This window comes from Triplophysa dalaica, chromosome 12 (genome assembly GCF_015846415.1).
Source record: "Triplophysa dalaica isolate WHDGS20190420 chromosome 12, ASM1584641v1, whole genome shotgun sequence".
Classification (NCBI taxonomy): domain Eukaryota; kingdom Metazoa; phylum Chordata; class Actinopteri; order Cypriniformes; family Nemacheilidae; genus Triplophysa; species Triplophysa dalaica.
In genome coordinates, this window is record NC_079553.1 from 16220581 (window position 1) to 16247848 (window position 27268).

At 40.0% G+C, this 27268-nt stretch overlaps 1 protein-coding gene across 1 annotated transcript in view; it reads left to right on the forward strand.

Annotated features, from left to right (window-relative positions):
- Nucleotides 1-27268, forward strand: part of bckdhb (branched chain keto acid dehydrogenase E1 subunit beta) — a 95135-nt gene that overhangs the window by 11172 nt on the left and 56695 nt on the right. The window contains exons 5-6 of the mRNA XM_056761704.1: nucleotides 129-284; nucleotides 11689-11797. Coding sequence (XP_056617682.1) covers nucleotides 129-284; nucleotides 11689-11797 — 265 coding nt within the window. The remainder of the gene's footprint in view (nucleotides 1-128; nucleotides 285-11688; nucleotides 11798-27268) is intronic.

Consider the following 27268-nt stretch of genomic DNA (forward strand, 5'->3'; position numbering starts at 1 on the left):
CTTGAGTTTTAGGCACGTTAAACCTCATGAGCATGTTATTTCTTAAGCACAGCTGTGAGTAGGTATTGTTTTTATTTTATGCCATTGTAAAGACATTTTACTGTTTCATACTTTTCATGACTTCGTAGATTGTAAATGAAGCCGCCAAGTACCGATACCGCTCTGGAAACATGTTTGACTGTGGAAACCTGATCATCAGATCTCCATGGGGCTGCGTGGGTCATGGCGCGCTCTATCACTCCCAGAGTCCAGAAGCCTTCTTCGCACACTGTCCTGGGATAAAGGTGAACACTTATATTGATTATTTATGTAAGGACAAAAAGTAACACCATTGTTCTACTAAGGGTGTACTCTCACTCATGGGCATAAATCTCAATAAACAGAAGGGGGGGGACAATACACATAAAATTTCTCAAGAGCAATTTTTCAAGGGGACACAAATAATACAGTCAAAATTGTACTAACTATGACACAAAGCAACAATATGCATTCGGTTCATAGGTTTATCATGTAGACTTGGAGTCATATTATAACTGAACTGTCACATACTGTAATACAAGTGAACAAAAAAGCTTTTTTCCATTTATATATTTTTTTTCTCTCTGTTTTTATATATGTCTTCACAACACACTACCCATGATACTACATGTTATCAATGAGTCACTTTTTAAACACTTGTTATCCTGATATATACTGCAACATCGTCAGACAAAGTCACCTTACATCGACATTAATGAGTAGTTGTTAATTTCCCCTGTAGTGCACTGCCTCGGCCAACAAACTTTGTTCATGTTAGTGTAGCCAAACAAACAGTCAGTAGCAGTGACGGATGCTTAAATTCTATGTTGTACTCGTTGATGAATCGCCCGAGTTTCAGTATACTGAATGTTTAGCTTATCTGCCGCACACAAACTGCACAAAATAGATGCTGAGAAAACGACCTTCTCCAACTGAATGAAAGCTGTGCACCTTTTGTGGACACTAGAAATAGTGCCAACGTCACAAAATTGTAACCGGTATTTTCGCGGCTGTGTGTGACACGGGACCTGAATGGCAGGATGGGTGGCTAGTTGTGGCCGTTAATGTTCACATTATGCCAGGCCGCACAGTAAACATTAGTTTAGGTAAACATAAATATATTTATGACAATAGAGAATGCGAGTTTAATTGATTTGAGGGGGATACAACCCCCGGATGGAGGGGGACATGTCCCCTCCGTCCCAACCGAGATTTATGCCCATGCTCTCACTAGGCAATCTGAACTGTGCCCGATGTAGCGATATTAGCTGCATGTTAAATAAGGATAAGTTTAACTCAGCAAATATTATTCTCCACCAGATCTATCAAGATCACATCCATGAAATGAGTTATTTAAAGCATCAATTTCATTCAAGGAATTACGTTAATAATCGTAATTACACATACATATTTTACAATTTCTAATTAGCAGTGTAGTGATAAAAATCCTATATGTATTCGTCCAGCAAATGCATTAATGATTTTATTCACTAATGTTATCTCATGACCATAAGTGACGTGACTCTACCAAACAGAATTAAGAGCAGAGGTAGCATAGATCGAAACACAGTTTAAGTGACCAAGTTTGAAAGCGTGAGCACAGAAATCCCATCACAAATGCCTTTGTTTTTTTATTAAACTCTACTCGACATGGTAAACATAATGACGATCGCATAAACACACAAAAAAAGAAACCTACTGCCCCTAGTGGCATCCCACCACTGCCACCAGTTGTGATGGATCTGCCATGCCTTAGCAAATCACAACCAAAAAATTGATTCCATTGCCACAAAAACAGGGAGCAAAGTAGTCTTCAAGTGTGACAGTTTTTATTAAATCCTGCTTACGCAAGATAAAAGGTGATCAAGCCTCATCAGAGATGAAAAAGATGCAAAAATTGTATTCCATTCAAATTAGATCATAGGAAAGATCTGGAACTAGTGGTCGACCGATTATCGAATTGGCCGATTATCGGCGTCGATATTAAGGATTTAGCCGATAATCGATATCGATCATTTTCAAAGCCGATTTGCCGATAAAGTCATTTAATTTTGAAATGCGCTTTTTGGCTCTGACGCAGCCAAGGATTTAGCGAGAGCAGTCGGAACACGTCACTCTAAGGGTTTGCCTAGAGTAATGCCCGCCCACTGCCCCTCTGATTTGTTGGGACTAAGTCACGAGTCCGGCCAATCAACATGGGAGGCTGCGGAACAGAAAGTCTTTTTTCACTGTCACACCGAAAGCGCTGCTTCGGGTTCCTGCTCTATGAGGTAAAGCAGCATCAAACGTTGAAATAAATCTCAATCCACTGCACTGAAGATGCAAAACACTTCAATATAATAAGTGCCTGAATTTCGGAACAGCTTTGCGGGTTTCCTGCAGGTTCCGCGGGATTTACGCATTATTATCATGTAGATATAATTCACATCCTCAGTATAACAATGATTTGCTCTGCAAGCGAGCAGCACACTGCACACGCGTTTCTTGTAATTGATCGAGCTGGCGTTTTGCACGTCACTTAAAATGACGCCATTTCAAAAATACAAGACATTTTAAAGCATGAAGAACTTGAATCGTTGGTCTTCAGTCAGAGCGCTCTCATGTTCATGTTATAGCTTCATGAAAATATTGCGGTCTTTTCAACAACATACACAATAAAGCTATGAAGGCAATTCAATTATTTACACTTAATATATAAATTCAAATTGTGCCAGTTAATCCAATGATTAGCATAATGAACATATTTTTTTCCATTAATAAATATAATTTGTTACATTCAATTCATTTTTTCATTTGTTGCTTGTTGTTTTTTACTGTGTTGCTTGTGGTTTACAAAATGTTCACAGAATTCTGCTGGGTGCTCCCATCTTTCTTTTATTAGTATTAATATAAGTGTTATGATTAAGATTTCTCAGTCAGAATTAAAAATATTTCAAATGTTTCAGAGCATGTTTTCTTAATTTCTATATAAATTTACGTTTTTACACCATATATATATATCGGTTCAAAATATCGGTTATCGGTCTAATTTGCATGGAAATAATCGGTATCGGTATCGGCCTGAAAAACGCATATCGGTCGACCTCTATCTGGAACACAAAAAAGGACTCATTATGCTTTAGCATCTCACTAACAGAGGACAAAAATCCAGCATCACCTTTCTCAGGGTACAACAAGTAACACACCTCTAGACAAACATACACTGAATTTATAAGAGGTGGTCAGCACCATGAAAATAAAAAGGGGAGACAAAACAATACAAATTTTCACAACAGTAACAACACAAACCCTGAAATAAACACAATACATTTAACTAAACTTAGAGCCATGGATAAACTTTTGTCAATGCAAAATAATTATATTAAACAAACTCACATTGATCAAGACATCACATTTTCCAATGTCCCCTCTAATACTTGAAAGTTGGTGCGGTCTCATTTCCTTAGAATTCCCATAAAACAGATGAACTTCCTGTTTGAATCTCTTTGTCACTAGGCTGGTCCATTCCAACAACACACCAGGTATTAAACATTTCAAGTCGTCTTAACTATAAAATGAACTTAAACAATTTGAGCTAGGTTTTTATAAATCACATTCTAGCCACAGAGAAATTTTAACTGGTTTTAATATTTTTATCTTAAGCCACATAACTAAGCCCGTGCACTGACTCGGTACAATGACAAAATAAAAGATCTTAAACCAAACCAATATAGTAATGTCCTTTTATTTATCAATCATTGCAAAGATAATGGTATCAGAATTGTGTGGCCCAAATCCCGGCCATCACACATCCCCCCACAAAAGATCTCACGCTGGTAAGCGGGAGAGGAAGTCAGCAGTTGTATTACTTTTCCCGGGCACATGCTGGATGTTAAACTTAAGGCTGCATAGAAAGGTACCAGCGGGTAATTCTAACATTAGTATCCCGCATTCTGTCCATCCATTGTAACGGTCGATGTAGTATTCCATCCAGTTTCAATGGTAAACTCTCTACCGAGAAGGTAGTACCTGAAAGTATCTAAGGCCCACTTTAGCGCCAGGCACTCCTTCTCAACGGTGGCGTACCGTACCTCCCTTGGATACAGCTTCCTACTGACGTATGCCACTGGATGTCTACTGTCCAACTCACCCTAAAGGAGCACTGCACCAATGCCAATGTCAGAGGCATCAGTCTGCAACACAAATGGCTTTCCAAAATGAGGGCAAAAAAACACTGGCTCTTCACATACAGCAGCTTTTATGTCCTGGAAAGATTCCATTGCTTCCTCTGTCCAGCAAATCCGGTTGGGGCAATTCTTTCGAGTCAAATCAGTCAGAGGTGCCACACGAGCAGAGAAGTTCGGTACAAATCTTCTGTTCCAACCAGCCATCCCTAAGAAAGATCGGATCTGAGTTTTGTTCTCTGGCAGAGGGCAGTTTTGGATAGCCTCAATCTTTTGAAGTTGGGGTCTAATGACCCTGTTACCGACTACATACCCTAGGTACTCTGTTTCCTTTTTAGCTAGAGCACACTTGGAAGAGTTAATGGTGAGGGCCGCCTCCTGAATGCGATGGAGCACCTCCTTCAGATGTTGGAGATGTTGATCTCAGGATGAACTATACACAATAATATCATCCAAGTATGATGCTGCGTAATCAGAAAGGCTAGACAACACATGATCCATCAGCCTCTGAAATGTAGCGGGAGCCCCATGTAACCCGAAAGGCATAACCGAAAAATGGTAGAGCCCCCAAGGAGTGCCAAATGCCGTGAATTCTTTTGACTGGGCAGTCAAGGGGACCTGCCAATAACCTTTACAAAGGTCAATAGTGGTTATCCATTTAGCTTGGCCCAGGCGATCAATCAGTTCATCAATCCTGGGTGTTGGATAGGAGTCAAATCTAGAGACGGAATTAAGATAACGGAAGTCCACAAAAAAACGGAGACTGCCATCCTTCTTTGGAACTAACACCACAGGACTACACCAATCACTTCGTGAGGGTTCAATGATGTTCATAGTCAACATTTGATCCAGTTCCTCTTTTAGAGAGGTCAAAGCCGCTCAGGCACACGATAACTCCTTCGTCGAGGTACTGCCCCATCGCAAAGTTCTATATCATGCTGTACCAAACTAGTTCTTCAAGGTATCTCTTTAAACACCTCTGGGCTACAGAGACCTTGAACGTCCGCCTGTTAGTGTAATGACAGATGCCGAAGGTCCAAAGTAACATTAGAAGGAATGGGAAGATACTGTTCACAAACCTCCTCTTCATCTTCCACCCGGCGAAGCATTAGAACCTCCACTCCTGTATCTGACCTCTCATGCCACCCTTTTAATAAGTTAATTTGGAGTACCCTTATGGATCGGCTCTGTCCGGGTGAGGCAATCACATAGGTGGTAGACTCCAACTTCCAACCACCTCAAAGGGTCCTTGCCATTTAGCCAGTAGCTTACTATTGTCCCTTAGCAGCATCACCAATACCTTAGCTCCAGGCTGAAAACTTCTGGCTCTGGCCTTTTTGTCATACCATGTTTGCTGTCGACTTTGAGATTCAATCAAATTCCTGTGGGCAAGTTGTGTCATACTTTCCAGTCTTTCCCTCATTTGGAGTACATAGGAAACAACATTCTGGGAGCCAGTGATCTTGTGGCCTTCTTTCCAGGTTTCCTCCAGAAGGGTCAGGGGTCCCCGGACGTCCCGGCCATACAGCAGTTCAAAAGGGGAAAACCCTAAGGAAGCCTGAGGTACCTCCCTGTATGCAAATAAAAGATAAGGGAGCCACTGGTCACAATCGGCTCCAGTATCATTAACAAATTTGCGTAGCATTTGCTTAAGGGTCTGGTTGAATCTTTCAACCAGCCGTCTGTCTGTGGATGGTAGGGTGTAGTCCTTATGCCCTTTATCCCTAACAGCTGATACACTTGTTTTAATAGTTTCAACATGAAGTTGGACCCCTGATCAGTCACAATGGCCCTAGGGAACCCCACTCTAGCAAACAGCTGAACAAGACAAAGAGCTACATTCCTGGCAGTTACTTTCTTAAGGGGAAAAACCTCCGGATACCTAGTGGCATAATCATTAATAACCAACATGTACCTGTTCCCGGTTTTACTACGCTCAAGGGGCCCTACCACATCCATTCCCAGCTGTACAAATGGTATGCCTATAACAGGTAGTGGTTCTAAAGGAACTTTAGAGGGGCGTCTACTAGTGGTATATTGGCACTCTGGGCAACTCCTACAAAAGTTACCCACATCTCTTCTCAAATTGGGCCAAAAGAAATGACGACTAATACGAGCTATGGTCTTTTGTCTCCCTAAATGACCTGCCCATTGGACCGAATGGCCTAGCTGAAGCACCAACTCTCTTGCCTTCTGGGGGACAACCATCTTGGCCTCTGCACCCTGCCGCTTATAAACCACTCCATCTTGTAAAAGCAATTTACTCTCCTGGCCTTCTTGACTTTCCCGACTATGGTACCCTTGTGCCTCTTTGTACAATGGGCCTATCTCTAAATCATCCTGTTGCAATTTGCCTATATCTTGCAGGAGTACAAAGTGTGATTTAAACTGTTCAAGGAGTGGTTCTTCTTCAACACTATTGGCAACAAACCTAAATTTTTCCTGTCTCCTTTGCCTCTTCGGCTTACGGGATTTTCCTGGTTTATCATCTAAACCAGAATCAAAGAAAGGTTATGCACTGACATACTGGATATCTTCCTCTCTCTTACTAGCCATAGCCCGTGTTTCAGCCATATTGCAATCATGCCTACCAGGTAGCAAATCAAACAACACTGGTAAGTTTTGGCCCAAAAGCATGGAGTATGGAAGATCATTTACCAGACCAACATTCAGCAAATAAACCTGTCCTTGCACTTCTACAATAACATTTCTCGTCTCCATGAATGCAATGTATAGGCACCTTTGAACCAGAATTTCTGAGATTACCTGAAACTAAATCTGTGCGAACCAATGACTGCATGCTACCTGTGTCTACTAAGGCCCTTACTTCCTGACCAATAAGGACTACAGCCGCAAAATGCAAGGGGACATCTCTCTTCTCAGGGTGGACAGGTCGTGGCACACAACACAAATAAGCATTGGAAGAAGGATTGTTGGGACACCTAGGTTTAATGTGACCCTCCTGTCCACACTGATGACACACAACACCTTTCCTGCTATTAAACTTCTGGTTAGGGCTTTGATTAACAGGACCACCCCGATCACCCACAGACTTACCCTCACTTGCAGTCTTGGTCCCAACCTGGAACATCTTTGCTTGACTTTTTGGTTCTTTGAATCCCCGCCACTGATTGTAAGTCCATACTTGAGTCTTCCGTCGAGCTGACAGAAAGACATCCGCCAAAGCGGCAGCCTCAGAAGCAGTTTTGGATCACGCTCTTTAATCCATATTTGCAGGTCAGGGGGCTAACATGTGCAGAAACTGTTCCAGCACGATCACTTCACAAATGTCATGCTTGGTTCGATTCTGGGGTTGAACCCACTTGTGATACAGTTCTTTCAATCTCACATATACAGTTGTGTTCAAAATTATTCAACCCCCACTGAAATTGATTGTTTTGGTCGGTTTGACATTGATTATGATCATTCAGTCATCCTGCTGACAATTAAATCAAAGAGGCACGTGTAGGTCAGACAAATATAACATAACATTTATAATGAAATAACCACAAATGTCTTTTCTGAGCTCACATCATTATCAGTTTTATTCAACCCCCAAGTGACATTCAATCTTAGTACTTAGTGCAACATCCTTTTACAGTTATAACAGCTTTTAAACGTGAAGCATAGCTTGACACAAGTGTCTTGCAGCGATCTGCGGTTATCTTCGCCCATTCATCATGGGCAAAAGCCTCCAGTTCAGTCACATTCTTAGGCTTGCGCACTGCAACTGCTTTCTTTAAGTCCCACCAGAGGTTCTCAATCGGATTTAAGTCTGGTGACTGCGATGGCCACTTCAGAATGTTCCAGCCTTTAATCTGCAACCATGCTCTAGTGGACTTGGAGGTATGCTTGGGATCATTGTCCTGTTGAAAGGTCCAACGTCTTCCAAGCCTCAGGTTTGTGACGGACTGCATCACATTGTCATCCAATATCTCCTGGTACTGAAGAGAATTCATGGTACCTTGCACACGCTGAAACTTCCCAGTACCTGCAGAAGCAAAACCGCCCCAAAGCATGATTGACCCCCCGCCATGCTTCACAGTAGGCAAGGTGTTCTTTTCTTCATAGGCCTTGTTCTTCCTCCTCCAAACATAGCGTTGATCCATGGGCCCAAACAGTTCTAATTTTGTTTTATCAGTCCACAGAACACTATCCCAAAACTTCTGTGGTTTGTCCACATGACTTTTGGCATACTGCAGTCGACTCTTCTTATTATTTGGGGACAGCAAGGGGGTGCGCCTGGGAGTTCTGGCATGGAGGCCTTCATTACGCAGGGTGTGCCATATTGTCTGAGCAGAAACTTCAGTACCCACATCTGACAAATCTTTTCCCAGTTCCTCAGCAGTCACACGGGGACTTTTCTCCACTCTACGCTTCAGGTAGCGCACAGCAGTCGAAGTCAGCATCTTCTTTCTGCCACGACCAGGTAGCGTTTCAACAGTGCCCTTTGCCTTGAATTTGCGAATGATGCTTCCTATGGTGTCTCTTGGTATGTTTAACATCTTTGCAATCTTCTTATAGGCATTGCCCTTCCTGTGAAGAGTAATCACCTGTTCTGTTGTCTTCCTGGACCATTCTCTTGACCTCACCATGTTTGTAACCACACCAGTAAATGTCTAGAAGGAGCTGAGTATCACAGTCATTTTAAAGCTGCCTAATTGGTGCTTATTAGGCTTTATTGCTGCTCCCTGATATCCACAAGTGTTTTCAATACCTGATTGAAAACACTTCATTGAACCTCTGTTCTTCAGAGTGGTAGTCTTTAAGGGGTTGAATAATTATGTCAATGAAGATTTCACAAAGAAACATTTACTACTGTATTGCAAAACTAATTGATGTCATTTTAGTTGCATATGGTTCTTTAAGAAGTCCTTGTAGGATTTCATTCTGAATACAATAACAAATGTACACTAAATTCCCTAAAACCATTTACAGCATTGGGGGTTGAATAATTTTGAACACAACTGTAGCTCTTTTGGGTTTTCGTCCTTCCCCACCTCGGACGACCTGAACTGCAGACGATAACTTTCAGAATTGATGTCATATTTGTTAAGTAATGCCGTTTTGACTTTCTGGTAGTCGAGAGATTAAACAATGTCCTTATGTACAAATGCACTTCTGACTTTACCTGTCAATAAGGGCAATAGTCGAACTGCCCAGTCGGTTGTCGGCCACCGACACGCCACAGCTATTCTTTCAAATGTGGTTTTTATAAATCACATTCTAGCGACAGAGAAATTTTAACTGGTTTTAATATTTTTTTCTTAAGCCGCATAACTAAGCCCGTGCACTGACTCAGTACAATGACAAAATAAAAGATCTTAAACCAAATTAATATAGTAATGTCCTTTTATTTATCAATCATTGCAAAGATAATGGTATCAGAATTGTGTGGCCCAAATCCCGGCCATCACTCCTACAGAGAAACCAAAGGGTCATCACACCCTCGGTGAGAGTTAAAAACCTAAAACCAGACCACTGGAGCCAGGTTTTTCTATGGTCTTTTGATTAGGCTATCTAGAAACCAGGACAAAAGTGAGTGATGGGGTTTATGGCTTTCCTCTCAATGATCCAGTCACTACACCAAAGCCCGGTTCATTTGACTAGCGTGGTCTCTCCTTATTGCTCCTGGGCATGGTTCGTTAAGTGGTCCCTGGCACGCTTGGAAGAGGTGGGCAAGAGCACGGTGGGGTTGGGGACGGGCGCGGTTCACATGTAATGAGCGCAAATCGAGCCAGAGCACAGAACTGAAAGCATGATGTAAATTATGCGACTGTTTAAATTACTCCCTGAGATTCAGCTGTCACCCGTGTTTTCTAGGACAAAGCAAAGAACCCTGGACTCCTATCTTGGGAAAGAGATGCAATGCATGCTAAATATATGCAAAAACAGGAATTTTATATTGTGTTAAACACTCTCAGGAATGTCTATACTGTGCACTGCACAGTGTTTTTTTTTGCACTACAACTTTTTAATTTTTTGAACAAGAGAGTTTTGTTGGTACTAACATTGGTAAAGAGTAAACAAGCTGGTCTTTCATTTTGTATAACAGTAAAATAATTTAATTAAATTTTGTGTAAAGTAAATATTTTTTGCTGTGCAAAACTGTATTTAACGCATTCGCTGCCAGCCTCTTTAAAAAAAAGTTGCCAGCCTACACCAGCTTTTTTACATTTTCACCCAACTTTAATGGCTCAAAGTAAATTTTCTATAAAGAATATATGGACAAACAATATGTCAAATGAAAGAACAAAACAAAGAAAACCTTAATCTTCTATGTTCATTTGTTAATTTTTTATCACTCCGTAGATGTGGGTAGGTTTCTTAAAAAATGCATCATTTTGATTAAACAGCTGAGATAATTAACGTTTTTGTCAAAGATTCCGTCCAGATTCCACTCGGAACAATCATTAAAAACCGCTAAAACATATACGTTCTAGGTTCTGGGATTCTGTACTTTTTCCCAAAGGTGTGTAATAGCGCCACCTGCTGTACAACAGTACAAACACTGATTGCCGTAATAACTCGTCAATGGCGGTGAAAGAGTTAATAAAGTATATTTTTACGATTTTTTGGGTATTTATTTTGAGATTAATTATCTTTTTTATTAATCGAGCTACAGAAAAATAATCGTTAGATTAAGCAGCCAATTAGTGGTTAGATTAGTCCACCAATCAATAAAATAATCGTCAGATTAATCGTTTAATAAAAAATCGTTTACCCCCAGCCGTAGCCGTAAGTAGGGATGCTGACATTGACCGTTTACCTGTTAACCGATCGTTAAAATGTTTACAGGTTAATACTATTAGTAAACAATTTAAAAGGTTTATATTTTTTTGAGTTAAAAAATATTCATTAATATGTTTTTAAATAACTATTTAATCGCGTTCACAATGCGCTGTGACATTCTCTGTCTTCCTGGCGTGTCTGCGGCTCAGCAAAGCTAATATAGCAGAGCTATATATATGGAATTTTGGTGCTAGCCATCAATTTATCCTTTACATAAAATTATCTCATGTATGCTTTGCATTGGCTGCCCGTGTGCTTTGGAAAGGAGAAGAAAATGGCTTGACCGGTTATTCGAAATGATTCAAAGTTCCATAATTAAAAAAACTAATCGAATATTCAAAATTCCTATTCTGGGGCACCAATTTTCAATTCAATACCATAGTAGGAAAAATTAAACGGTAGTCGATGGTGTTACAGAATTGAAAATTGCTTACATTCTTTGAAATGTATTTCTCTGTGTTCATCACAACAAAGTAATTTATACAGGTATGACATTACAGGTAAATGATGACAGAATTTACATTTTTGTGTGAACTTTCCCTTTAAGTATGTTCTGCTGGGCTGCATCCATTACACCCAATACATTTCTTGACTATTTATGTGTTTTGCGTATTTGTGTACTTTTTTAATCGTAGTTACTTATCTCAGCTTATCGTTTGGACCACTACAAATTGGATTCATTGTGCATTTTGCTTACTACAAACTACTTGTTTAGATTGTTGTGCCCAGAGGTCCAGTCCAGGCTAAGGGTCTCCTCCTCTCCTGCATCGCTGATCAGAACCCCTGCATCTTCTTTGAGCCCAAAATCCTGTACAGAGCAGCAGGTCAGTGATCAGAGAAGAGTTACCGCATTATCATCCATGTTCAGTTTATTTTTATTATATAAATATGTCAAGCTGAAGTATACTATCTTTAGCACGTTTTACACCGTGCACAGTGAAAGCTAACAATAGACTGGTATATTAACTCTGCAGATGTTTTGTCCAGCATTGGGAACATTTTGAGATCGCCTGCAGCAGACCATTAACAGAAGTGGTTTTCCACCTAATGTCAGTTCCAAAATAAACAGACCAAAAGTTCCTAATCAAAACATACTCTGTCAAAAAACTAAAATGGGACTGTATCGATATGAAACCCAAACCCAGAAACCTTTAAAAAGGAAAGCAGATATTAAACACAAAGATGTTAAGCAATAAAGAGCAGAGAACTGCCCCATTTATTCAGCTGAAATGCAGAGATCTGCACAATTCAGATGAAATGAGATCGGGAAAATCAATATGCATATGGTGTTCTTGTGTTTGTAATATAACACATTCGATGACGCTTAAAATATCATAGATATTAGACAGTGTAATTTGTTTGTCTTTTGAATGGTAATATCTGCCTTATGGTTGCTCAAGGCAGGTCAGATATTGATAAGGTCACTGAGATATCTGAGATGACATATTATTTCAAACAAGTTATTGGGTTTTGTAAATGGTTTAAACGTTGCTTGATGGTTTGGTCCTGGTGACTGAAGACAAGTTGTCTCTCTGTCTCAATGTTTATTCTTAGGAATGGATCAGTTTTAACAAAGTTATTACTTATAGATTACTTTTCTAATTTACTTACACATGGAGGGAACAATTTTTGATGGATTTATTGATGATTGTATTATTGTACACAACGTTGAACTCACACGCTTTGGAGTTTAAGCATAGTCTGTGTTCCTCCCACTCCTAAATAATAAAACAAAATAACAATTTAAGTAAAGGTCAGAGAAAAGATCTGGTTGTGATTTAATCTAAAGACAATTTAATAAACGAGCAAAACCAACACTTCAAAAAAGTTCTATATATTCAAAAAAGGAGGACAAGCCTAAAACTAGCCCGCAGCCCAGCCCGCTTGTGAGCTATGACATATAAATTGGCCCGAAGCTCGGTCGATGGGCTATACTGTTGTTTGTGTTATTTAATTTACAATAACTGCGTTTGAATTTAATGTGTAAGGTAAAACAATCTGCACGTGGTTATTATTATTTTAAATTGTTGATATTTTACTCGTTTTCGTTTGTTTTCAGCACGCTGTTCGCCATTAAAAGCGGCAGAGCACCTCATTTTAGATAAAAACGTGCCCTTTTACTGTTGTGGTGATAATGAACTTTAAACTAACATTGTGATATGCTTAAATTGTTGTTTTTTCTTTATTTAAAAATATATATATTTTGATTTTATTGCAGGCGAGCCAAGTGATGATTGATAGACTTAATTGATCAAACGTGATCAAATCACCATCGTGCACTAGCCGCTTGGTGTTCTCTTTAAATAACCAAAAAGTGTAATTAACAAAAAAAAATCCCCCGAAATTGCTGTAAAGTAACTTAATAAACGAAAATATATAGAACTACTTTGGCCTTAAAAAACAAAACAAAACTTTTTTAATGGCTGCAACAATAGTATTGGCTACGTAATGGGACCAGGCTCTAGGCTGGCTCGCACCATTAAAAGAGAAACACGTAAACTGGAGCGCAAATGGAAACAAACCCAATTAGATGTCTTTAAATGGAAAGAGAGTGCAAACTGTATGCAGTACCTCCGAAACCTCATAGAAACTAACAGAAACAATCCAAGGTTTTTATTTAGTACAGTTGCTAAATAACAAATAAACAGACATCACCTGACCTTGTTATTCCGCCACACATTGGTAGCAATGAATTCATGAAATTAGGTAAAAGGTAAAGGTAACATCTCACTCCTAGTCCTGCTTGACCTTATTGCTGCGTTCGATACCATAGACCATAAAATACTTTTAGATCACTTACACAGATATACCGGTATATAGGGACAGACACTACAATGGTTCAGATCTAACTTATCAGTCAGATATAAATTTGTCCATTTAAATGGGGAATCATCAAATCTAATGTAAGTACATCATGGATTACCTCAGGGATCGGTTTTCGGACCCTTGCTAGTCTCCATTAACATCCTGCCCCTTGGCAACATTATTAGAAAACACAGAATTAGCTTCCAATGTTATGCAGATGATACTCTGCTATCTATCCCATTAAGACCAGTTGATTCCTTCCGGCTATCCAAATTGGGAGAGTGCATTGAAAATATAAAACATTGGATAACTAGTAATTTCCTTTTTTTAAACTCTAATAAAACAGAAATATTCTGTATCGGACCAAAGACATGTGAAAATAATATTTCAGATTATAACTTGCAAATTGAAAGCTGCACTATTACTCCAACTAATACAGTTAAAGACCTAGGTGTTATATTAGACAGCAACCTGTCATTTGGTAATCATATCTCAAATGTCACAGAAACAGCCTTCTTCCATTTTAGAAATGTTTCCAAATTACCAAATATTCTATGTGTTGCTGACGCAGAGAAGCTTATTCATGCATTTGTGACCTCTAGCCTTGACTACTGTAATGCTCTACTTAGTGGTTGTGCTGCATCATCAATAAACAAACTACAGTTAGTTCAGCTGCCAGAGTTCTAACCAGGTCCAGAAAATACGATCACACAACCCCAATGTTATCATCCCTTAAATGGTTACCCATTAAGGATCGTATTGACTGTAAATTTATTTCGATTACTTATAAAGCCTGAAACTTTTAAGCCCCTATCTACATAACAGAGCTTCTATCACATTACAACCCATCATGCTATCTAAGATCTCAAAACCCAGGACTTTCGATAACACCTAGAATGACTAAATCCACCAAAGTGGGTAAAAAATCCTCAAATTAACATTGGTTCATCTTTTACACGATGGAGACAGCTCTGGTAGACAAAGGGTCTGAAAGAATATACCATGGTTGCTCTTTCTTTTGGACAAGTATGTACATGGTTTGAGAAGAATTTGTTACCAAATACATTCATGTGTTTGGAGGAGGCGTGGCTTTGAACGGCAAATCGCATGGAGGGTGGGCTTATAGCAGGCTAAAGTTAGCACCATTCCAAATCAACCACCCCACCTTTACTGCATAATATGCTAAATAAACAACCGGGAGACTGCATTTATTAGATATTATTTACTAGAATGATCTTACTTGTTCTATAAACACCATGCACTGTACTGTGTTTTGCCTTTTTTGTGTTTTTCTTATTTTCTCATGTAAAGCAGTTTTGGAAGAATGCACATTGTGAAAAGCGCTATAAAAATAAAATTTAATTGAATATTCTTGTAGAGAACATGAGAAAGAGCAACTCTCATTTAATAACCCGTTCACTTTGATAATCGCAGAGTACAGAAAAACAAACCTGGTCACTAACAGCATTTCTTATTAGTTTAAAATATTAAAAGTGTTTTAAATCATTTCTGGAAAACTGTTTGACACCTGTGGTCTGGTGTTGGTTCATGATTACAACAGATTTAGAAACCCCGGGCTTCACCCCCTTTGACACCAACATCTTTTTTGGTTAATTTCTTTTATGGATGCACTGAAATGTAAATTTTGGCCAATATACATTATCAAATATTAATATAATAGCAGTAAGTGAAGTGAAATAATTTATCAGAGCAAATTATCTATAATTTATTGGCTTTAATATATGAGGAGTTCAAAATCAGTTTTTTTATTTTGTTTTTATTGTCTTTTGTAGTATTAGTTAGCTGTATTTTTTGTTATTATGGCTTAAATCGGTACGCAGAGGTACAGCAGGTGGCGCGAAACGGTTCACAGAAACCCTAACCTTTGCATCTCGATCACGAATGCACAGAGGAACATGATTGCAAATTGATGGAGGGTAGACTTATTGTAAGTCCTGCACGGTGCAATTTTGTGCTGCACATAAAAACTTAAAATCTATGTAGCCCCCTCAAAAGGGAAGCTTTTAAGTATGTTTACTTTGTTTATGGTGTTTACCTATTAACAACTTAATGCGTTATTCTTGCGTGTTATATAACTGTTTCTTTGGTTCGCTGGTATATGCCAAGAGTATATATTTATATGCGTGTCCCCTTTAAGATTTATTTTTTCAATGCTGAAGTTTGGTTTATGTGCACCAGATAAAAACGTGGGTTTCTGCAATCATGTTTGATTATACTGGGTTGATTGGGTGAATAAGTGCTTAGACCCGCCTATGTATAAGAGATAATGATGTGATTGGTCAATGAGAGTGAGGAAGAAAAAAGGAGAAATAAAGTAATCGAGATAGATCTGAAAGATATATCCGCAAACCGTGAGTTATCAATCAAATTGATTATTTCACTTCACTTACTGCTATTATATATTAATCCATCAAATTTGCAATCACGTTCCTCTGTGCATTTGTGATCGAGATCCAATTGGGATTTTTCGTGAGTGTTTTTGTAAATTGATGTGTACTGGTTGACACAGGCAATGTGTTACAGTATTGTTCACTGAGAATGTTCGCCCGTGAGCGAGAGAGACAGCACGTTCGGCTAGCCTTTAATTAGCTGCCGGATCACATAGCGCTGTGGAAAGTGTTTTTGTGCTACAAACTTTAATAGTGTCGGCTGGCCGTGATCATTCTGTTGTGGGAAGCGATTAAGGAACTACATAGCTCTTGTCGGGATACCGGATAGCGCACCCAGCCACCGGGAGCGTTGGGTGTTCCTCCGGCATCGTGGGATGGATGGCGGAAAGTCACTGATCGTGTTTATAGTGCAGCCCAGGAGTATATCGTGAGTGCATAAGGAACAGAGGTACCCTTATTGATTTTATTTTGCTCGCAGAAGAGCGAAGAGGCCAGTTTGCTGTTTCATAGGCCCCTACGCTCACAAGCAACGACTCAGGCCTGCATCGGGGGGGTGTTTGTGTGTGCGAGTGGGCCCACTTTAGTTTACTTTATTGTATATATCTTTAAATTGACATTGATCATTGTTACACTAACGAACAGTGTTCCCTTATTGAGGACTGTTAACTGTGGTTTCAACAGTTTGTATTTCTTACGCATGTTTAATCCGCAGGTTAGTGTGCGGGTGCAAACTATCTAACCATTAAAGAAACACCAAGGGTATTGAAAATAACAGGTTTTCTGGGTTAATATTCCCTAGGGGATATATCTGGTTTAGTTTTCGGTATAGTTATTATTTCCAGTTGTATATCTCTCTATTTGAGTTTTGTTGTATGTATGAGGGATTATTCATTCCTGAAATCTCGATATACACATCTGCATAATTCTATTGATTTGTAGATAACCTTCATTTGTTTTATTTCATTTCTATTTCATAAATAAATCTCTTTAACTTAAAGTTCTCTAGGTCATTTATTTATCCAAGCTAACTGAGAGGGGGATTTAATACTTTGTCGAGAGACAATAATAACAAGGATCCGGTGCTCCACCCTATAGAGTTTAGGTCAGGAAAAACCTAGGAGGGCAGGGGGGCTACATAAATTGGGGGCTCGTCCGAGATTTTCCCCTCCCTGTCTCCCTGCCTGCCTCTACCGTGGCAGTGAAGATTTGTGGACATCCATGCCATGCTCTTCTGGACAGTGGTTCCCAAGTCACCATTGTATTTGACTCGTGGTATTCTCAAAACATTCCAGACAGGCCCATACATCCTCTTGCGGGGTTATCCATTTGGGGCCTAAGCTTGTCCTGTTATCCCTACCAAGGCTATGTCGTGGTGGATGTTTCCTTCCCTGGTACACTCACGGGTGTGGAAGAGACAGCTATCCTTGCTTTAGTTTGCCCAGAACCTCAAGGTCCACCCCAGTTTCCAGTGATAATCGGAACCAATGCTAGTTTCTTTCAGCGACTGACTGCTGGAAATGGCACCACAAGTGAAACCAACCGTGCCCACTCTCTGAGGATCCAAACCCACTCAGCCTCCCATCCATTTCAAAGAGAACGAAACACTGCTCTGGATCGACCTAAAGGTACAGTGACATGGGAAGGCCCAGAAACTTTCAGTATCCCAGCCCGAGGGGAGAGGTATGCCTGGTGCAAAGTGGACTCTGATAAGCCCTTGAGGGAAGATATCTTTCTCATTGAAACCTCAATGGTTGATTCCCTTCCTGCTGGTTTGTTTATTTCCCCAGTTGTACTGCCTTCTTCTGCTGTGGATGTGAATAACTTCAGAGTCTTGATCCACAACGAAACCAACAAAGATCTCTCCATTCCTGCGGGGAGTGTTATTGCCCGGGTATTCCCCACTGATACAGTTACTGTGGCTCACAGAGTTCAAGAATCCAAGAAACCGATCAATCCTGAGTTGTTTGACTTTAGTGAGTCCACCATTCCGACTGCCTGGGAACAGAGATTACGCCTGAAGATGGCTGAACGATATAATGTGTTCTCCATTTAAGAATGGGATGTAGGTCCTGAGTGCCTCCCGACCCTTTAGAGAACATTCTCGACGCATTGCTCTAGCCGATATTGATGATGTAAGACGTCATCTTAAAAACCTTCTAGCTACTGGTATCATCATGGAATCCCGAAGCCCATATGCGTCACCTATAGTGATAGCTAGGAAAAAGAGTGGAGCTATAAGGATGTGCATAGACTATCGCACCTTAAACAGTCGCACCGCCCCAGACCAGTATGTTACCCCACGAATCGATGATGCTTTAGACTGTCTGGCCGGCAGCAAATGGTTCTCAGTCTTGGATCTTCGCAGCGGTTACTATCAGATAGCCATGTCTGAAGAGGACAAAGAGAAGACTGCCTTTATCTGTCCTCTGGGATTCTACCAGTTTGAGCGCATGCCGTTGGGCATCAACGGAGCCCCAGCTACATTTCAAAGGCTTATGGATAGAGTAGTCAGTGACATGCATCTCCTACAGGTTATCGTGTACCTTGACGACCTCATCGTGTTCGGCTGCACCCTCGAGGATCATGAAGAGAGACTGTTTAAAGTTCTTGACAGACTAGAGGAATGGGGCCTGAAGGTATCCATAGACAAGTGCCAGTTCTGCCGTCCAAGAGTCAAGTATGTGGGCCACATTGTGTCATCTGCTGGTATAGCTCCCGACCCTGAAAGAAATTCTGCGGTAACTCTGTGGAAAGAGCCTACTGACCTGAAATCTTTGCGGTCCTTCCTTGGATTCTGTAGGTTTTATCGTCGTTTCATTAAGGGTTACTCCTCCATTGTCAGACCCCTGACTGAGCTAACTAAAGGATACCCTCCTGCAAAATGTCGAAGCAAGATGGATGTAAAGAAGTACTACAAGCAGACCGAACCAGTCAGGGAGTGATGGGATAAAGAGTGTAGAGAGGCTTTCCACAGGATCATCCACTGCCTAACTCATGCACCAGTGCTTGCTTTTGCTGATCCAGCTCTGCCGTATGTACTCCATGTGGATGCAAGTCTGAGTGGCCTTGGGGCTGTATTAAATCAGGAGTATTCTGATGGACTGCGGCCTGTGGCCTTTGCTAGCCGAAAGCGGAGTGCTTCCGAGCAACGCTATCCCATACACCAGCTGGAGTTCCTGGTTCTAAAGTGGTCTGTCGTGGACAAGTTTCACGATTACTTGTATGGTGCCCAGTTTGTGGTGAGGACCGACAACAATCCTCTTACTTACGTATTGACAAGTGCCAAGCTGAACGCAACAGGTCATAGGTGGTTGGCCACTTTGTCCACATACAGTTTTTAGCCTGCAGTATAAGCCCGGAAAACATAACATTGATGCTGATTTCCTTTCTCGGGACCCTACCAATGTCGATGTATCTTCTTCTTGGAATGAAATTCCACAGTCTGGTGTTAAAGCCATCTGTCAGCTGGCTCTCCAGCAACGTCAGGGTTCAAAACTGGTGGTCCTTAACAACTTGCTGCACCGGTTCACTAAAACTCAAGATGGAAAAGAGAAAGTCCAGCTAGTTCTGCATGAGAAGCATCGATCAACCATTTTGCAATCTTTACATGATGATTCTGGTCACCTGGGAGTGGAGCGGACAACGGAGCTTCTCAGAGACCGGTTTTACTGGCCACGTATGACTAGCGTAATTGAGCAATACATTAAGAATTGTGGGCCTTGCATTACCCGAAAGACCATCCCTCAGAAGTCTGCACCGTTGAACCACATTACCAGCAGTGGTCCATTGGACCTGGTATGCATTGACTTCTAGTCACTGGAACCTGATTCTAAGGGCATTGCCAATGTGTTAGTAATAACCGACCACTTCACTCACTACGCTCAGGCTTTCCCAACGAAAGACCAGCGAGCCGTGACTGTTGCTAAAGTCTTGGTAGAGAAGTTCTTCGTCCACTATGGGTTGCCTTCTCGAATTCACTCGGACCAGGGAAGAGAATTTGAAAGCCGCCTAATACGAGAGCTCCTAGGGATGCTGGGAATTCGTAAATCACGGACCACACCTTACCACCCCCAGGGTGACCCACAGCCAGAACGCTTTAACCGGACTCTTCTCTCCATGCTCGGTACTCTGGATCCTGTCAAAAAGAGTTATTGGAGTCAACATGTCAGTCAACTGGTACATGCCTATAATTGTACAAGGAACGATGCGACCGGTTACTCTCCCTATTACCTCCTTTTCGGAAGAGTAGCCCGTCTACCAGTTGATGTGTGTTTTGGCCTATCTCCTGATGGAACGAACGGAGTGAATCATCAGCAATATGTTGAGAGAATGAAAACGGAACTACAAAAGGCCTACCAACTTGCTTCGGAAACCGCATTAAAGGTCCATCAAAGAAACAAACGGCGCTACGACCGAAAAGTGAAGAATCAAATGTTAATGGTTGGAGACCGTGTGCTCATCAGAAACCTTGCCTTCACAGGAAAGCACAAATTGCAAGATCGTTGGAACTGAGAAGCTGAAGGGCTTACCGGTCTACCGATTGCGACCTGAGAGTGGAATGGGAGGGATACGAACGATGCACCGGGACCACCTTTTACCCATTGGAGACGATGTAAGATTTTTACGGTCTGAGGACGTTGACAAAATCATGCAACCACCTGTAACCAGAGCAAAACAGCGAGAAAGAGACAAAAGACACAGAGCTCCGACTAGGGATGGGTACCGAAACTCGGTACTTTATCGGTCTCGGGGCTAAATTATAAAAGACAGAAGTATCGATAAGCTCCGACGTTAACGGTTCTGCTGTCGGTACTGGAGAAATTAAGAAAAATATTTCCTATTTATTATTGATAAATAAACGTTAACTAGCATATTTTAACTGACCAACCATTTCTAATTTGCAATAATATTAAAGACATTTACCTGCGTTTTCGTTATTTTCGTTATATAATCTCGCACGCTAAATGTCCGTCTGTCCCACACTACAGAGCTCGCGCTCACACTACACAGAAATCGCGCGCACACAACACAAGAGCTCTCGCTTAATAGAGTGACGATGGCGGAAAGAATCAAACGGTCTAAAGTATGGTTACATTTCACTCGAGTGGATGCAGACAATGCTCGTTTCAACAAGTGCAACAAGATTTTTGCTTGCAAGATCGGAAACACAAGCAATCTGGCAAATCATCTTTCAAAAGTGCTTAATGTGCAGACAGATAAATGCAAAGTTTTCGACTGCCTAGCTACTAGTTCATCATCCACGTCCTCAGATACGTGTATACTAGCCTAGCAGTCTTACTAAATAACCCCGACATAAACATTGCATAAGGTTTCTTTAAAATAGTATGTACTCATTTAATAAACACACATCGCATTAAAAAATAGCCTACATATAAATCTTTAGAGTAATTTTTAATTAAATCTTAAACATTAAAAATGCTTTCACAGTACTACATTTAAAATGCATGAATAATAATAAATTATGCTTAAGAAATTATAAAGAAGAGCTTACCTAAAAATTAATTTGTGTTGATGAAATACATAAACTTTTTGTGTGTGTGTACTTTGCAAGAGGTTCCAAACCTGTATAACTTTTAAGCCCAAACAGAGTTAACTACATTATGTGAATGTAAAGCTCCAGTTACAGTGAACCAATCCACTCCAGCATCTGGTCCAATAATGGTTATTATTAAACAACAACAAAAAACACAAAAAAAACTTAGGCCCACATCCATTTTATTTGAATTCTCTATGAATAATAGGCGGGTATCAGTCATCTTTTACCTGCATTAAGATATGTTGGGTCAGTAAAGAATGTTTTAAATAGTGAAAACAACTCCAGGTTTAGTTTTATCTTTTATAAAAAAACACAACAAAAAGTACCGATAAGAGAACCGTTAAAGTACCGGATCGATAAGCTGTATCGATAAAAGTAGTAATACCGTTAAAACCTTAACGATACCCATCCCTACAGATATATCCCCCAGGGAATATTAACCCCGAAAACCTGTTATTTTCAATACCCTTGGTGTTTCTTTAATGGTCAGATAGTTTGCACCCACACCCTAACCTGCGGATTAAACATGCAAGAAATACAAACTGTTGAAACCACAGTTAACAGTCCTCAATGAGGGAACACTGTTCGCTAGTGTAACAATGATCAATGTAAATTTAAAGATATATACAATAAAGTAAACTAAAGTGGGCCCACTCGCACACACAAACACCCCCCCGATGCAGGCCTGAGTCGTTGCTTGTGAGTAGGGATGGGTATCGTTAAGGTTTTAATGGTATTACTACTTTTATCGAAAGTACACAATGGGGGCACTGCGCCATGGGGTGACACCATGCAGTGCTGCAGACCTTCTTCTGGGAGGTCTCTTCAATGTGAACCACCATTCCTCGATGGACAAACGTCAAGGTCTTATTTGTGGGCCGGCCTAACTCATCGTAGCTAAGTTTAACCACCGGTCTTACTTCTCTCCGGGATTTACGCAACACAGCCAGTTCTGCCTCTACTTGGGAAACACTTTCTCCCCCTTCCACTTCGATTTCAGGAGGCTCCTTCAGAATATCCCCTGGATCATCCACAGTTGGTGCATCTCCAACAAAACCTGCCTGATTAAGCTCTTGGTCATTTTCGGGCTGCAGACTTTCCGGTTCTCCTGCGCACAGAGGCAAAGGCCATCTTCTTGGCATGCTAATACATTCTGGGCGGTAATAGCAAAGATCATCATCACTCTCAGAAAAGTCACGTTCCACAAGACCTACAGGGTCGGAGGCTATATCATTGGACTCCATATATCGTGTATGTTATGCATGCCAAGCATGTGCGCATCATTTGCACCCAAAAACACACAGGGTCACACACAGGCTCACACATGATGCACATTAGAACTTCTTATGTAAATAAAAAGACATTGTAGGTTCATGCATCTCAGAATCACCATGGACAGACTCCTGGAACACATAAAGTCATCAGCCATCCAAATGCTGTAGATACGTTGATTGTTGAACTACCTGTCAAAGAATGTTTTGTGTATGTCTCCTAGCTTATATGTTAATATCTTGTGAATGGTTAGAAGACTACACTTTAAGATTACCTTTTCATAATGAACTTTGGTCACACTTCAAAATAGGGACCAATTCTAACTATTTACTAACTACTAACCACAAATTTTGCCTCAATAAACTCGTAGTTACTGCTTATAAGGTAATTTTTAGGTTAAGGTATTGGGTAGGATTAAGGGATGTAGGATAAGACAATGCAGAATAAGGCAATACAGAATAAGGCATTAATGTGTGCTTTATACATAGTAAAATACAACCAATATGCATGTTGATAAGCAAGTAGTTAACCTCTAAACCAACTGTCAGCCAATCACGGTCATCAATAACGACTCGCACTTTATCAAAAGATACTTGGAAGCAATGCATCAGACTCTTTCATTTTATTTTTCTGCACAGCAAGGATCCAATTGGTTTTATCAAAAACATGTTCTGAATTACGTCAATTAAATCTACTGAAAATGAGATCATTCATTTTGTCAGGAATCCACTGATATGCCAAGCTGGATTGAATTTGACCTGTTGCTGTCTTTATCAATGGAGATTTGTTAATAATTATATTTTCATCCAAAGAGATAGTTGTGTGTTTGATTTGGTCACAACTTTTTAAGCTTTCTGTGTGAAAGGGTGAGCAGGCTACAGCAGAGTCAGTTTCGACTTCAAAGTGCAGCATTTCTGCAGGGATAACAGAGGTAATTGACCGCACTGGTAATATTTTTAACCCCGCAGTCAGTGTCTCGGTTTCCACATCCTGGCAGCGTTTGATTGATTTCCATTTCTAAAGAAAAAATTTGACTAAAATGTTTTATTGCTGTCGGTTTTTGTAGAGTTAGATGTATAGTTTTGTCCGATGTATATGGCTACAAAGCAACTACAATACCAAAAACCTTGCTGCCGGTATGGTTACTGGAGGGTTCAAAGCCAGTTATTTGTTAACCCGTGGTCCAAAAACCTACTAAGATTTTCTAACCACAACACTACTTTGACATGACAAAAACTGAACTGTTTTTTTCTTTCATTGCTAGAAGAATAACACTGAAAAGCTTTCAGATTTTAACACCTAGAGAATATTTATTAAAAATTTTTTTTTTTACAAATAACTGTCACTAGCATCACATGATTATTAATTGTTAAGACGCTTTGACTAGGAAGTTTATTTAAGCCACATAAATATCTTAACACTGCCAATTGAAGTTTACAAAAGAAATGCAATGGCATATAGGACAAAGAAAGAGATTACTGATACTTTTTAAACCCTGTTTCACATTCTGAACAAAAGTACAACCTTACCAAAAATAAACAATTTCAACAATGTTAAACAAAAATGACTAAAAGCCTCTGCTCAAAAGCTTTTCCAGAAAACACTAAGACCTTGGACACAGATCATTTTCAAACTCTAGAAGACCACAGACATTTTTTTATTGATTTTAAAGATTATGTAATCCTCTGAATGATCACACAAGACTCTGCAGCCAGACCGCGAAACCACTCACTTGCTGATTGTAACCATTTCACAGGCTCTTCCACAAACATGAAATCTCATGTCGTTTACAGGAAATTGGAGTGCTGTCGCTCTGGTCCTATTTGATCTTAGCTCAGCATTTGATATGGTCAATTACTCTATTCTTATCTCTAGACTGATGAGTTTCTTGGGACTGTTTTATATTGGTTTTGTCTTATTTATGCAATAGGCAGTGCATCTTTCCTGTGGTGTTCTGCAGAGATCTTTTTTGGCACCAACATTGTTTTCCGTATACTTGCTACCATTGTGGTTCATCTTTTCCAAATTTGGGGTGTCATTTCACTTATATGTTAATCACACCCCTTTTAAAAATGATTCACATTCCATACAGAATTTACTAGCGGATAAAGTGAAAGTCTTAAATGAGAATCAAACCGAAGTAATATGTTTGGCCCAAGTGATTTCTGGTAATCTGGATTTCAGCGATTTAAAGAGCACGTTCCCGTGATCGCATTTTTCAACCTTTAATTAGTGTGTAATGTAGCTGTTAGAGCATAAATAATACCTGCAAAAAGATAAATCTCAAAGTTCAGTGCCAAGCAAGATATTGTCTTTAACAGTATTAGCTTTTTGAGGACTACAGAGAATGGCTGGATCGGAGTACAGCACTCTACGTCCCGGGTACATGTTGTCACGATTTCGAGTGCTTTTAATAACCTCTGCCCACAGGAATACGCCAAAAAAGGGGCGAGTCTTCCTTAGTGAAGGGGAAGAGCCGTTGGAGTAGTGTTCGGTTATCAGAGATTGTAAAAATTTCACTGAGCAATTAGCAAAACTACTTTCACTTTCATCACAGTCCTACAGCTGGAAATAAGAATTGGGCTACACACATTCTAAGATAACCAACGGTGAAATAGCAGCTTCCATGACTTTAACATCGGCTGTGAAAGCTGTTCTGTGTGATATACTGATATCGTGCACGATGAAGAATAGACTTGAAATATGTGAAATTTAAAACATTTTTTGTAATTAGAAACATGAACATCCATTGTTAAACACCCAAAAACATAATCAAAGCCTCTAAAACAACCTAAGACTTGGTTCTTTAAGATCTCATGTCACTCCTTGTGCGAAAAACTTCTGACTTTATATTTGATAATCAAATAAATTTTGTTGTCAAATCATGCTTTTCGTCCTGCTGAACTCAAACCCATTCTATCGTTCAAAATTTTTGAAATAGTCACCCATGCATTCATTACCTCACGCCTTGATAACTGCAACTCGCCATGCTATGGAGTAAACCAATTATTGACAGGGAGCCTTCAGACAGTACAAAATGCTGCAACCAAATTGCTGACTGGAAGACGAAATTCTATTACATTTCTCCCATTTTAACTTCTCTCCCCATGTTACCAGTTAAACAGAGAATTGAGTTTAAAATTACAATTTTTGTTTTTAAATTAAATTAAATTAAATGAAATTCAAGTTTATTTATATAGCGCTTTTCACAATGTGCATTGTTCCAAAGCAGCTTTACAGGGGCAAACAGGAAAAACAGAAAAAGTAAAACACAGCACAGTGCATGGTGTTTATAGAACAAGCAAGATCATTCTAATAAATAATATCTAATTAATAAAATAAATAAATGCAGTCTCCCGGTGAGAGACCAACACTGCACTGCTGTGGCAAGGAACCCTGTGGCAAGGAACCTTTGTGATGCAAGTTTACCATTAAATACCAAGTGTAACTTCAGCATAAATGTGACAAGTAGTCCTTCTTTGCTCTTGGTTGGGGATGTAGTGGTCTGAGCTGGGATGGTCCGATCGTCGTATTTCTCTTGGGTGGAGTTGGAATTGCCTTAAATGGAGCTGGGATGGTCAGTCAGTCTGCAGTTGTTGCTGGAGTAATCTCTAGGTGGGGAAGGGCATATGTCGATCATCTGGATCTGGTGGAAAATGGGCATCCCGAGGCGAAGGCAGAAGGATAATAATTAGCGTAGCTGCTGTTCATTAATTATGCATTAAGTGAAAGCTTGGCTGAAAAGATGTTTCTTTAATCTAGATTTAAATTGGGAGAGTGTTTCTGACCCTCGAATAGTATTAGGAAGGCTATTCCAGAGTTTAGGTGCTACGTATGAGAAAGCTCGACCCCCTTTAGTGGATTTAGTTATCCTTGGTGTCATCAAAAGTCCCATGTTTTGAGATCTTAGAGAGCGTGATGGGTTGTAATGTGATAAAAGCTCAGTTAAGTAAGTAGGGGCTAAACCATTTAAAGCTTTGTATGTAATTAAAAGTATTTTAAAATCAATACGATACTTAATGGGTAGCCAGTGAAGCGATGATAAAACTGGGGTTATGTGATCGTATTTTCTTGACCTGGCAAGAACTCTGGCAGCTGCATTCTGAACTAACTGTAGTTTGTTTATCGATGATACAGGACAACCACTAAGTAGAGCATTACAATAGTCAAGTCTTGAGGTCACAAATGCATGAATAAGCTTTTCTGCGTCTGCAACACATAAACTATTTCGTAATTTGGCAACATTTCTA